This window comes from Cervus elaphus, chromosome 23 (genome assembly GCF_910594005.1).
Source record: "Cervus elaphus chromosome 23, mCerEla1.1, whole genome shotgun sequence".
Classification (NCBI taxonomy): domain Eukaryota; kingdom Metazoa; phylum Chordata; class Mammalia; order Artiodactyla; family Cervidae; genus Cervus; species Cervus elaphus.
The window spans coordinates 42,936,509-42,950,009 of NC_057837.1; the positions used below are offsets into that span (position 1 = coordinate 42,936,509).

The 13,501-nt window shown below is 39.6% G+C and overlaps 1 protein-coding gene across 7 annotated transcripts in view; it reads right to left on the minus strand.

Annotated features, from left to right (window-relative positions):
• Nucleotides 1-13,501, minus strand: part of TASOR2 (transcription activation suppressor family member 2) — a 64,336-nt gene that overhangs the window by 46,664 nt on the left and 4,171 nt on the right. For 4 of the 7 annotated variants that reach the window (XM_043884684.1, XM_043884686.1, XM_043884681.1 and 1 more), the window contains 2 exons: nt 12,233-12,408; nt 1,536-1,669 (listed from right to left, as the gene is read on the minus strand). The exons of 2 other annotated variants lie outside the window; for them this stretch is intronic. In XM_043884684.1, the coding sequence (XP_043740619.1) occupies nt 1,536-1,669; nt 12,233-12,255 (157 nt within the window). In that variant the 5' untranslated portion in view covers nt 12,256-12,408. The remainder of the gene's footprint in view (nt 1-1,535; nt 1,670-12,232; nt 12,409-13,501) is intronic. One more of the 7 variants, XM_043884687.1, reaches the window with a different exon arrangement.

A 13,501-nucleotide genomic window follows, 5' to 3' on the forward strand; every position in this document is an offset into this window, starting at 1 on the left:
TCCAAAATCACTGCAGATGGTGACGGCAGCCATGAAATTAAAAGACGCTTACTCCTTGGAAGGAAAGTTATGACCAACCTAGATAGCATATTAAAAAGCAGAGACATTACTTTTCCAACAAAGGTCCGTCTGGTCAAGGTTATGGTTTTTCCAGTGGTCATGTATGGATGTGAGAGTTGGACTGCGAAGAAAGCTGAGCACTGAAAAATTGATGCTTTTGAACTGTGGTGTTGGAGAAGACTCTTGAGAGTCCCTTGGACTGCAAGGAGATCCAACCAGTCCATCCTAAAGGAGGTCAGTCCTGGGTGCTCATTGGAAGGACTGATGCTGAAGCTGAAACTCCAATACTTTGGCCACCTCATGGGAAGAGTTGACTCATTTGCAAAGACCCTGATGCTGGGAGGGATTGGGGGCAGGGGGAGAAGGGGACGACAGAGGATGAGATGGCTGGATGGCATCATGGACTCGAAGGGCATGAGTTTGAGTAAACTCCGGGAGTTTGTAATGGATAGGGAGGCCTGGTGTGCTGCGATTCATGGGGTCGCAAAGAGTTGGACACGACTGAGTGACTGAACTGAACTGAACAAAAACTTATATGGGCATACCAAATAACCACTTTATTCCTGGGAATCTATTTCTCAAAAATACTAGCTAAGTGCAGAGGTGATATGTACATGGATGTTCCACACACCAGCATCTGTAACATGAAGAACAATGGAGATAACCTAAGTGAAAGTTGCTCAGTCGTGCTGGACTCTTTGCGACTCCATGGACTATACAGTCTGTGGAATTCTCCAGGCCAGAATGCTGGAGTGGGTAGCCATTCCATTCTCCAGGGGATCTTCCCAACCCAGGGATCAAACCAAGGTCTCCCACAGTGCAGGCAGATTCTTTACCAACTGAGCCACCAGGGAAGCCTTGGAGATAACTTAAACTGCCATCAATAGCAACTTTTGCAACATCAACCTTGCAACTATTAAATAAAAACAAAGTAAATCTGTATATACTAATGTACGAAGATATCTACTGTATACTGTTGAGTGAATAAATGCATTATATAATATTATTTTCATAAAAAAAATTATGTGTTTGAAAGTATACAGAAAAAGATCTAGAAAGAGATGGGAAATCCAACAGTCAACAGTGTTTATGCTAATGGTGAGTGGGGAGTGGACAAAAAGGAGACCTTGTACTTTTACCTTACATATGTTACTACAATTTAGATTTTTCTTATATAAGCATGTATTACTTCTACTATTTAACATATCTCAACTTAAAATCAAGTAAAATAAATCATAATTTCAAAGAAATACAGAGTGACAATTTCTCTTGAACACATACTTTTCTGATGCAATTTGAAAACTTAATTACCTATCAATTTTGGACTAATAATTACAAAAATTTTGCAGCTACTGGAAATTATAAATTTTTAAAAAAGTCTTTTCATTTACATGATTTAAATTAAAATTTTAAGAACTGCATTGTTCAACTCTGGATTCATTAGCAATAACTTAGACCATTTGTTTAATACCCACTCTTTTCTGATATGAACCCTGTCTCAGTCTTCTCTAAGAGGGGCTGCAGCTGGGAGGGTGGTCTTAATTCATTTTCACCAAGTATACCCCCAGAATTCTTGACATACTCCTGTTCTCTGTTAATGTCATAAATGCTAAAACAAAAAAAGAAAAAATTAAATCATAAAGTGAGTAGTTCTATTTTGGGCATATCTACTATATAAATAAATGTTTACTGAGCATTAGGTATAATTTTGTAATATTTACTTTGTCAAGTCTCCAGAGCTAAAGGCTAAAGTTCTACTGATTTGCTCTATAGGAAGTAATAACACACATAAACTGAAATGTTGTTTCTCCAGTCCTTTAATTTCTAAAGGAAATTTTCTTCACAGAAATAAATAGGAATCACTTTTGCCTTACTGAAAAAACCTTTCAGACAAGATCAGGGTGGTACAGTCCTAGATGGGGGAAAAAACCTCTCAAAGTGAAGAGATTATAGAACCACACCCATGTTCTACTGATTGGAAATAATAAAATCAAACAGAACACAAATAAAACCTCTCTCCACCCCTAAATTAGTAGTATATGATTCAATCTTCATTAATCGAAACTGTTAGTGCTGACTATTATGTATCTAGTACTATGCTGTACCTTGGATTTCATGAGACAAATGAAAGTGTCTCATTGAAAAAGTGTTTACAATGAAAGTGCCTGTGAAACCCAGGGATCTTAGAATGTGTTCACAAAATATTCCTAGAGTGACCTTTGGGAAGCAAGGGTTGTGTCTTCTGGTGATAGTGGTCTCAAAGAGGAAACCAGTTGAGTTGGAAACTTCTTCCAACTCAAAGAGGTGGAAGTCAAGACCCTCCCAAGCCAGATTACACTTGCAAGTTACAAGAGGAGTAGCAATAAAGGCACCATATTTTAAAAAACAATCATTGGTGAAACAGACTGCTAGTCCAGGTTGGATGCATGAGACAAGTGCTCGGGGCTTGTGCACTCAGATGACCCAGAGGGATGGGATGGGGAGGGAGGTGGGAAGGGGGTTCAGGATGGGGAACACATGTAAATCCATGGCTGATTCATGTCAATGTATGGCAAAAACCACTACAATATTGTAAAGTAATTAGCCTCCAACTAATAAAAATAACTGGGAAAGAAAAAAGAAAAAAACAATCCTTGGATGAAGGAGCAAAGGAAGGAACTCTTAAGACGGAAAACTGCTCTGTTGCATCACTACACTGAACTCAAACACATCTTCAGAGCTAGAATAAGATGAAGGCAGGGAGACAGCATCTTTTCCTTTGTCCGTTGTGAGAAAACTTTCCCAGAATTCTCTCTGCAGGTGGCCAGTCTCACCTCACTGGCCAGAACTGAGTCACATGTTTTTACTAAATCAGCCACGAACCACGGAGAGAAGAATTAGCGTAATGAGCTTAGAGTAACTAATATTCACACAGCCCCACCACTCTCATCCTCCCATGCCACTCCTGAAGCATCAGATTCCCCCCAAATCTAGGCAAAACTGTGATCTGGGGGAAGGTAAGAAAAGGGGAGATAATTATTGGAAGGTGGTCACTGACATCATCACACTAAGGTCTTAGAACAAGTCAGTGGTAGGTGTGCACTAGAATCCTGGTCTCCTGACTCACAACTTAATTCTCCTCTTGATATAAATAATGAATGGATATCATCAATACTGCTACTTTTCTAAAGAATCTTAAATAAATCCACACAACTCAACTTCAAATCCTTTTTGAAAAAAAGTATATGTAATTATACATGTTATTTTCTTTGTAAAGCATATTGAATTTCCCAAATAATGAACTGCTTGCAGTTTCTCATTAGTATCGTGCTTCTATCTCTGCATTTGCTCCTACTTCTATTGCCTTGAAAATGTATACACTAGTACTCCCCCTTTTTTGGTTTCCTTATTATTTGAATAGGTGCTCAGATTTCAAGTATCAGTGCCTCTCCGAAACATTTCATGACATGTCCCATCTCAATGACAGTGGCTGTTTATATCATTATGTACCCACTGTATGGTGTTCCAGATTCTAATTGATGTGGCTATTTTTAGGAGAGTTCTTCAGCTTTATTATCTAATCTCTTCCTGTTTTCTGAACAATTCCTCTTTAAAAAAATAGAATCTCTTTTTTCATGTAAGTTGTATCTTCTTTTTTCTCTTTAAAGATACTACTGTTCCACTTTGTTAAAGTTTCTCCTGTTACCTGCAGTAAATCTAATTTCTACCAAGCTCCTTAATTTTCTACTTGTTTATTCTTGCTTAGTCTCTTCTGTGTTAGAGACTTCCAGCAAATGACTGGTGATCCTTGGCTGTCTGTTTACCTTTAACTGTGAGGCACTTAAAGCTGACTGAAAGTCTAACGCATGAGCACCACTTCCTGACCAGCAGCTGTCATTCTTGCAGATCTGATGGTGATGGAGCTGCTGGTTTAATCAAGTGAACTCAAAAAGTCCTATCTGTTAAATATTTTGTTGTGGGTTGAAAAGTCTCCCCAGAAAAGAATCCTTTAATACCTTGTTCAGGGGAAGAATAAATGGCTCATATGGTAAAGAATCTGCTGGAAATGCAGGAGACCAGGGTTTGAGCCCTGGGTAGGGAAGATTCCCTGGAGAAGGAAATAGCTACACACTCCAGTCTTCTGGCCTGGAGAATCCCATGGACAGAGAAGCCTGGTGGGCAACAGTCTATGGGGTCACAAAGAGTCTGACGTGACTGAGCAATTAACACACTATAACACACAAAAGCTTGACTACTAGTTCTGAGAACCACACAGAAAAAGACAGCTCTGGTTTCACCATTCCATATGTTGACTTTCACTTAATCCTTATCTTTATTTAGGATCTTCACCCCAACCTCAGTTGTCTAGAGCCTGCCTAGTTCATGTCTCCTGACTATAAACCTTCAGTCTTCTGTCAGGGTAGAAAGAAGGTGGCTATCTGGGTGTGTGGAGTGAAGAGGATCAATCACTTCTATTTCTATTCCACCGGTATTTCTACCTTGAGAAAAGCTTGGTACCTCTACATCCTGATCCTTTCCCAGATTCTGTGAAGGAAACCAGCTTGCGTCTCTTGTTAGCTTATTCTCTTCAGCATTGCCTAATCCACTAAATCATTTAGTACTTAACCACCTTCTTTCCATGAGCTTCGCCATAGAAAGTGGCTCAATGGTAAAGAATCTGCCTGCAATGCAGGAGATATAGGTTCCATCCCTGGGTCAGGAATATCCCCTGGAGGAGGAAATGGCAACTCACTCCAATATTCTTGTCTGGGAAATCCCATGGACAGGGGGTACATGGTAGGCTACAGTCACGGGGCCGCAAAACAGTTGGACACTACTGAGAGACTAAACAACAACATCTTCTTTCTAGTTTCCCAAATATTGATTTATCTTCTCCTTTCTCATTCTCTTGATCTTTGTGGATTTCTATCTTTATTCTTTTACTATAATCTTAGTGGGATTTCCAGAGGGGTGAACAATTGGACATGTCACATGACTGAAGTATCTACTTAATATGTCTCAACAAAAAATGTGCAATATACCATCTATCATAGTAGCTACTATTACCATTATTTTTATTTCCACTTTTATAATTATGAAGACTTAATTTTATTTACTTAAGTATTTACCACAGACCTAATTACATATCTTCAAATATTAAAAGAATTAATTTTTAGTGCATATGAACTCAATAACCATTTACTCAAATATATGAAAAGAACAAAGTAGATCATCAATACTATTCTTTTAAAGCACTCTGTTTTCCCCCCCAGAGTACTTATCATAGTTTATAATTACATAATCATAATTATTTCACCAATGTCTACTACCCTAATAAGTCAAGCCCTATGAGGACAGGAATCATGTCTGTTTTATTTACTTCTGATTACCCAGCATCAGCCCAATGCCTGGCACATAGTGGATGTTTAGTAAATATGCATTTGATAACTGAAAGGAAAAATTATACTTATGCAATTTAATCTGTTCCAAAATTCAGAAAAAGGAGCACAGCTTCCCAATTTGTTTTTATAAAGCAAACACTAAAATCTGACAAAGAAAACACGTAAGAAAGGAAATTACAGATCTATCTCTTATGAATTGTTGTTGTTCAGTCACTAAGTTGTGTCCAACTCTGTGTGACCCCATGGCTTCCCTGACCTTCACTGTCTCCAAGGATTTGCTTAAACTCAGGTCCATTGACTCAGTGATACGATCTAACCATCTCAACCTCTGCCGCCCTCTTCTTTTGCCTTCAATCTGTCCCAGCATCATGGACTTCCCTGGTAGCTCAGATGGTAAAGCGTCAGCCTACAATGCGGAAGACCCGGGGTTCAATCCCTGGGTCAGGAAGATCCTCTGGAGAAGGAAATGCCAACCCACTCCAGTATTCTTGCCTGGAAAATCCCATGGATGGAGGAACGTGGTAGGCTACAGTCCATGGGGTCGCAAAGAGTCGGACAAGACTGAGTGATGTCACTTTCACCACTTTCCCAGCATCACGGTCTTTTTCAATGAGTAGCGATTTGTATCAGGTGGCCAAAGTACTGGAGCTTCAGCTTCAGCATCAGTCCTTCCAACGATGACTTAGGGTTAATTTACTTTAGGATTGACTCCTTGCAGTCCAAGGGACTCTCAAGAGTCTTCTCCGGTACCACAATTCAAAAGTATCAATTCTTCAGCACTCAGCCTTCTTTATGATACAACTCTCACATCTGTACATGACTACTGGTAAAACCACAGCTTTGACTAGATAAACCTTTGTCGGGAAAGTAATGTATGTCTCTGCTTTAACCCTGCTGTCTAGGTTTGTCACAGCTTTCCTTCCAAGGAGCAGGTATCTTTTAATTTCATGGGTGCAGTCACTGTCCACAGTGATTCTGAAGGCCAAGAAAATAAAATTGGTCACTGTTCCAAACTTTTTCCCCATCCATGTGCCATGAAGTGATGGGACTGGAGCCATGATCTTAGTTTTTTCAATGTTGAGTTTTAAGCCAGCTTCTTCACTCTCCTCTTTCACCCTCATCAAGAGGCTTTTTAGTTCCTCTTCACTTTCTGCCATGTGTGGGATCACCTGCATATCTGAGGCTGTTGATATTTCTCCTGGCAATCTTGATTCCAGCTTGGGATTCATCCAGCCTGGCATTTTGCATGATGTACCCTGCATATCATGAGCACTAGGTCTTTCCTCATGGCTCAGACAATAAAGAATCCGCCTGCAATGCAGGAGAGCCAGGTTCAATCCCTGGGTTGGGAAGATCCCTTGGGGTAGGAAATGGCAACCCACTCCAGTATTCCTGCCTCCAGAATTCCATGGACAGAAGAGCCTGGTGGGCTATAGTCCATGGGGTTAGAAGAGTTGGACACGACGGAGCAACTAACACTTTCACCCTGCATATAAATTAAATAAGCAGGTTGACAATATACAGCCTTGACATCCTCTTTTCCCAATTTTGAACCAGTCTGTTGTTCCATGTAAGGTTCTAACTGTTGCTTTCTGATCCACATGCAGATTTCTAAGGAGACAGATAAGGTGGTTTGGTATTCCCATCCCTTTATAATAATTTTCCAGTTTGTTGTGATCCACACAGTCTTTTTCCATAGTCAATGAAGCAGAAGCAGATGTTTTTTAGAATTCCTTTGCTTTTCTATGATCCAATGAATGCTGGCAATTTGATCTGATTCCTTTGCCTTTTCTAAACCCAGCTCATATATCTGGAAGTTCTCAGTTCATCGACTGCTGAAGCCTAGCTTCAGGATTTTGAGCATAACCTTATTAGCATGTGAAGTGAGCACAATTATCTGGTAGTATGTACATTCTTTGGCACTGCCCTTCTTTGGGAGTGGAATGAAAACTGACCTTTTCTGGTCCTGTGGCACTGCTGAGTTTTTCAAATTTGCTGACATGCTGAGTATAGCACTTTAACAGCATCATCTTTAAGGATTTGAAATAGCTCAGCTGGAATTCCATCACCTCCACTAGCTTTGTTCGTAGTGATGCTTCCTAAGGCCCACTTGACTTCACACTCCAGGATGTCTGACTCTAGGTGAGTGACCACACCATCATGTTTCTTTAGGTCATTAAGACATTTTTTGTACAGTTCTCCTGTGTATTCTTGTTACTTCTCTTAATCTCTTCTGCCTCTGTTAGGTTCTTACCATCTCTGTACTTTACTGTGCCCATCCTTGCATGAAATGTTTCCTTGGTGGTGGGGGTTTAGTTGCTAAGTCGTGTCCGACTCTTGTGACCCCATGGAGCACAGCCTGCCAGGTTCCTCTGTCCATGAGATCTTCCAGGCAAGAATACTGGAGTGGGTTGCCATTTCCTTCTCCAATGTTCCCTAGGTATCTTCAATTTTCTTGAAGAGATCTCTGTCTTTCCCATTCTATTCTTTTCCTCTACTTCCTTGCATTCCTCTCATGAACACTAAAATCCTAAAATATATGTACTGGCAAAGAGAATCCATGAGGAACTAGAATGACAACAGAGGTTAATTAGGGTATATTCTTGAAGTGTATGACAAACCACACTAATAAGTCAAAATTATCCTGAGGGGCTGCTGGAGCATGGGTTGAAGGAGGAGAACCATAAGTCAGTGTGTCCAAAGGAAGTTACTGCATACTTCTTTCCAAGCAGATGACTTACACAAATTTTTGTTGATACCCAGTATTTTTTCATTTATGTAGTATTAATTTGGCCATACTTAGCCTAAAAAAAGAAAAAAACCAAATTGACGCTCCCAAATAAATCTATTCATTTAATGTAACAGAGGAAAATGTCCTACCATAAACTGTTTAGAGGAAATAAAAGCTGATTACAAAGAAGTATTAATATATGTGTGTGTCACACACACACACACACACACATAAGGCCTTAAGAACATATACCATGATTTAAATGGTGGTTATCATCTGTATTACACTTACCAATATCCGATCTTTTTCTTGTTTGATTATGGTCCCACCACTAGATTATTATAATAGCTTTGTGAATACAGGGTATCTTTTTCCATGCTGTTCCCAGTGCCCAGAACAGTGCCTGGTACAGTTAGGTTTCAATAAACATCCACATAACCAGTGAATCAACCCATATTCCAGATCACTTCATTTCCCTACTTAAGCCCTGAGACCCCACTGCACACTCTGCTCGGTGGCCCTGTGAAATCCAGCCCCTGCTTACTCCCTCCACCTTACGTGATCCACCTTCCCCTGGCTTTCTACTCAGGTCCAGCTACTCTGGTCTTTCCATTTAAGCTCTTTGCTCTTCTCAGGCCTTTGCACTTGCTGTTATTTCTGACTGGAATGTTGGGTCTTCTGTTATGCCCGTGGCTTAGCTCCCTCTCTTCTTTTACTGAAATCTAGAAGTTATTTCCTCAGATAAACCTCTGATTACCCCCACCTAAAGTAGGCATTTTCTTTGAAGCATTCACTACTTCAGCTATCTTGTCAACTTACTTTTGAGGTGTGTGTCCCTCTTCCCCATCAGAATGTAAGCTGCACACAGGTAGATACTATTTTGCTCACAAAGCCCCCCAGTACCCAGCAGAGCTCCTGGACCATGGTACCCAATACTCTACCAAGTTACCTTTGAGTGGGTCAAATACAGCTAATTTTTGTTTCATTTTTTTTTTTTACAGCTTTATGTATTACCTGAAATTTTATGTAAGCATAAATATAATCTGGGGAAATAAAGGTATTTTCATTTTCGAAAAAAAAGATCTCCCATTGCCCTAAGTAGTAGTAAATTAGTTTTAAAAAATGAAGACAAAGCAAACAAATGGAAATAGCATTTCCCATAAGCCCAAACAGTAAGAGACCCATTAGACAAAGCTCCTGTATTTAAAACAGAAACTACCATAGAATGAGAGACATATGATTTTCATAACAATCTTAAAATATATAAAAAAGTCTGCCATGCACAAAAGTTTAAATGTTTTCTAACGTCAAGATAATCACGCAGATAAAGAATAAAAACCAAGGTATTCTTGCTATTATTTGGAATCACTGCTTTAAAGGACGCAGTTCAAAGGATGCCCTAAAATACTACATGTCAACACGCACACGCGCACGCGCACGCGATGTGAGGAGTGCTGCCATCTCTCTAGCAGCTCGGCAAGGGTCTCCCCTTTACCGTGCTGGCAGAACTCCACCAGTTACAGCAAAGATGCTCCGTAAACCTGACTTCCCAGGTGGCTCAGTTATAAAGAATCCACGTGCCTGCCAACGCAGGACACGCGGGTTCGATCCCTGAGTTGGGAAGATCCCCTGGAGAAGGAAGATGGTAATCCACTCCGGTATTCTTGCCTGGAAAATCCCATGGACACACGAGCCTGGCGGGCTACAGTCCACGCGGGTGGCAATAAGCTCAACAGACTGAGCTCCTGAGCCCTAGCACCTCAGCGGCACCACCAAAGCTTCACTCCCTACAGCCCGCCGAGGGTGCGACACCTAGAGCGACCCTTCTCCCAGTCCACTAGGCACTCTGCGATCCTGGCGGCACCCGCAGGCAGGCAGTTCACCCCCAGGTGGGCGTCGACCCCTCCTCCTCACCTCATGATGCGTGGGGGAGGGGGCTTCCCTCCGCCCCGCCGGCCCCGCCCGCCCCCTCCGAGCGAAAGCCAGTGTGGTGGGCGGCGCGCACCGCGCCTTTAAAAGTCAACCGGGCGGGGCGGAACCGCCAACCTACACCCGCACCGGCTGCCGGGAGCGGGTGGGAGTTGCGGGTCGGGGCCGAGTGCGGACAAGCAAGCAGGGCTCCCTCGGTCCTCTGTCTGCCGTCTCCCAGAACTCCTAGGTGGACAGTTTTACTGTCATTTTACAATGATCGCTCCAAGCTTCAACTGCCTCGAAGGTGTCTCGCCCACAGGTTATTCAGTAACTATTCAGGACTGCAGATCGCAGACCTAACCTGAAATCCACATCTTTTCACTACAGTGACCCCAAGTTATTTTAACTCATCGCTGCTATAAACCTTTCCCGTTACTGTCTACGTAAACTCACTGATTATGGTTTCACCGGGCTTTGTTGCGTAGTTGATAAAAATAAACGGTCTACTGGATATGGTTTATGGATACTCCATATATGCCCAGGAGATGCTGATTCCAGCACCCCAGGGTCAGGGTTGGGGGTGCTTGTCCCTCCCACTAAGCCACCGCAGCCCTAACAACATGGACTAAAAGTAAAATTGGTGTATGTGTGTGTCAAGTGTCTGGCCTGGTCTAAGGACATCTTTTACTTTTGGCTCATGTTTTAATCAAGTAATTTAATACAACCATATGCATTTCCCGGACCATATCTGCATTTGCTAGAGAAAAACTAACCAGGAGCTCCTATAGAATCATTACTGCTATGGTACTGTACAAATAGAAAGCATACAGGGAAACCTTAGCTCACAAAGCAAGTTACTTAAATTCATAAAGAATTATGTAGATTAATTACTATGTAAAATAGCAAAATAACTTTGGGTATTTAATATATGCAATGAGAGCACAAGTGCCTTCTTTGTAAAAAAAATTACTCCCACTGCAAAAAAAAGTTATGGCTTGGCAGTATGATTTTTTCATTTAACTGTGACTTACTTTTAGACTTAATATTGTTTTTGAAGATTAACATTTTCAAAATTGAATCCTACAATAAAAAAGGATTTCTGTTTATCAAACAGATGCTTATAATCTTCTATTTTTCAAATTTTGTTCCCTTCCTTGCTATGCTGTGTAAAGTCAACAGATTTTTTGGAGGACACTTTTCCATAGTCAAGATTATGCACTTTTTATTGGAATCACTTCAAAATTTATACAGTGCCATTTTCAGACATCTGTATAAAGGAAACTGATGTTTGTTCTGGTTCATCAAATTAAGCTGAATTTGTGCTTCAATATTAAGCTATCAATCTGCAATGAAATGACTGCATTAAAACTCATTACTGTATTTACTACAAGGATACTGTTAAGTAGTTTTGTCCTGACAAGAAAATCCTAAGAATAAATTTCTTTCAGGGTCAATGACATTTTAAGACCCGCTTTGGATTATTTTGATTATTACATATAACAAAAGGGAAAGTGATACTTAATTTATGCCATAACAATGTTTTTTTTTTTCATCCTTAATTGCGACCGCCCCTAGATAAATCACACAAAAATGCTCTGGGCAAAGAACAGGACTATTCACTAATGATGGCTCACAGAGAAGTAGGGGATAACCACAGGGTTGAGCAGGTGCTTTAACTGGTCAAAACAGGTCTCAGGAGTTGGGGTTGTGAATATTCTTTCTCTTAATAAGGGAACAGGTATACCCAAAGGTTCTAAACAGGGTCTATCTCACCATACCAGGGAAGGCAGAGTCTTCAACACAGAATATTGCCAAGGGATTTAGTTACCCAATTAAGTGTTAAAAATCTCATTAAAGAATCTCATCAAGAGAAAACAGAAAGTATGCACCAGACACTTCTTATAAAATTTGTAAATAAAAAAAGAGAAACCAAATTCAAAAAACAAAAGGCCAACTGAGTTAATCAATAAAACCCAAAAGCTGATTCTTTTGGAATAGACAACCTTTAGCAAATATAATCAATAAAAAGAAAAAAAATATCAACAAAAGGAGGCTAACCACAAACATAGGGGAAATGTCTAAAATTATAAATTATCACATGCTATTTACATCACTAAATTTGAAAATCATGAAAATATAATTTACTAACATTGGTCTAAATGGAAGAAACATCAGAATAAACCAATGATGATGAAAAAATGGAAAGAGTAGTTGCAGTCCTACTCCTCTCCAAAGACCAGTTTCCGAGTTTTATTGTCAAGTTCACTTTTCACTATTCAGATTAACAAAAATCCACGAGTTTGGCAATGCAGTCTGTTGGGGAAACTGTGGAAAACAAAGGGAAAAAGAAGTAAAAGGCCAGGAGAAAATATTTACTATGAAAGTTATAAAACATTTATTTATACAGTAGATAAATGTATCAATATAAAAATGGAAACCCACAGTCTAGGAATTATAAACAACCAATAAACATATTTCAAAACACCTCCAATACAGACTTAAGAAAGGCAAATAAGTCCAAACAAGATAAAAATAACAGTGAAAGGGCAGAAAGCCAAAAAACAAAGAGAAAAATGTCAAAGCAGTCCGAGAAAAGCAACTAAGAGACTGACAGCTGACTTTTCAATAGCAAAAATGAAACCAAAAGACAGAGAAATGCGATCTTTAAAGTGCTAAAAGAAAACAACTGCCAACCTAAACTGCTATATTCAGCAAAGACATCTTAAGTGATGGTAAAACAAAGATATTTTCAGGTGAACACAAACTGAGAAAATTTGTCATCAACAGACTTTCAGTAAGTTATTCTAAAGCATATACTTTAAGCAGAAGGAAAAGGCCCTAGATGAATGGTCTAAAAGATAAAATAATCAATGAACAACAGAGAAAGCAGCAAAAATACACTGCCTGCAAGACACGACAATAATTCTAAATGGGTCCTCTTGTTCCTATTCTGGTAAGAATATTTTTTATTTTATTTATTTTTTGGCTATACTGCATGGCATATGGGATCTTAGTTCCCTAAGCAGGGATTGAACCCCATGCATCCTACATTGGGAGCATGAAGTCTTAACCAATGGACTTCCAGGGAAGTCCTTGGTAATATTTTTTTAAAAATTAAAATACATGATAAAAAATGTAAGTCATGAGGGGTTGAACTAAGTTAAACTTCTATGATTTTTTTATTATCTAAGAGGAAGGTAAAGATATTGGTTACTTTTAGATTTTGAAAAATCAAGGATGCATGGTATTTGTAGGATAACAATAAAAAAAGTATAAAACTTCCAAATTAGTATTTTGGAAAAATGAAGTGGTAAAAGATATTAAATAATTATTTTTTAAAATAACAAAAACAGAGAAAAAAGAAATATAAAATAGTCAGGACAACTAGCACAAAGGGCAACTAAGCAAATATAGACTG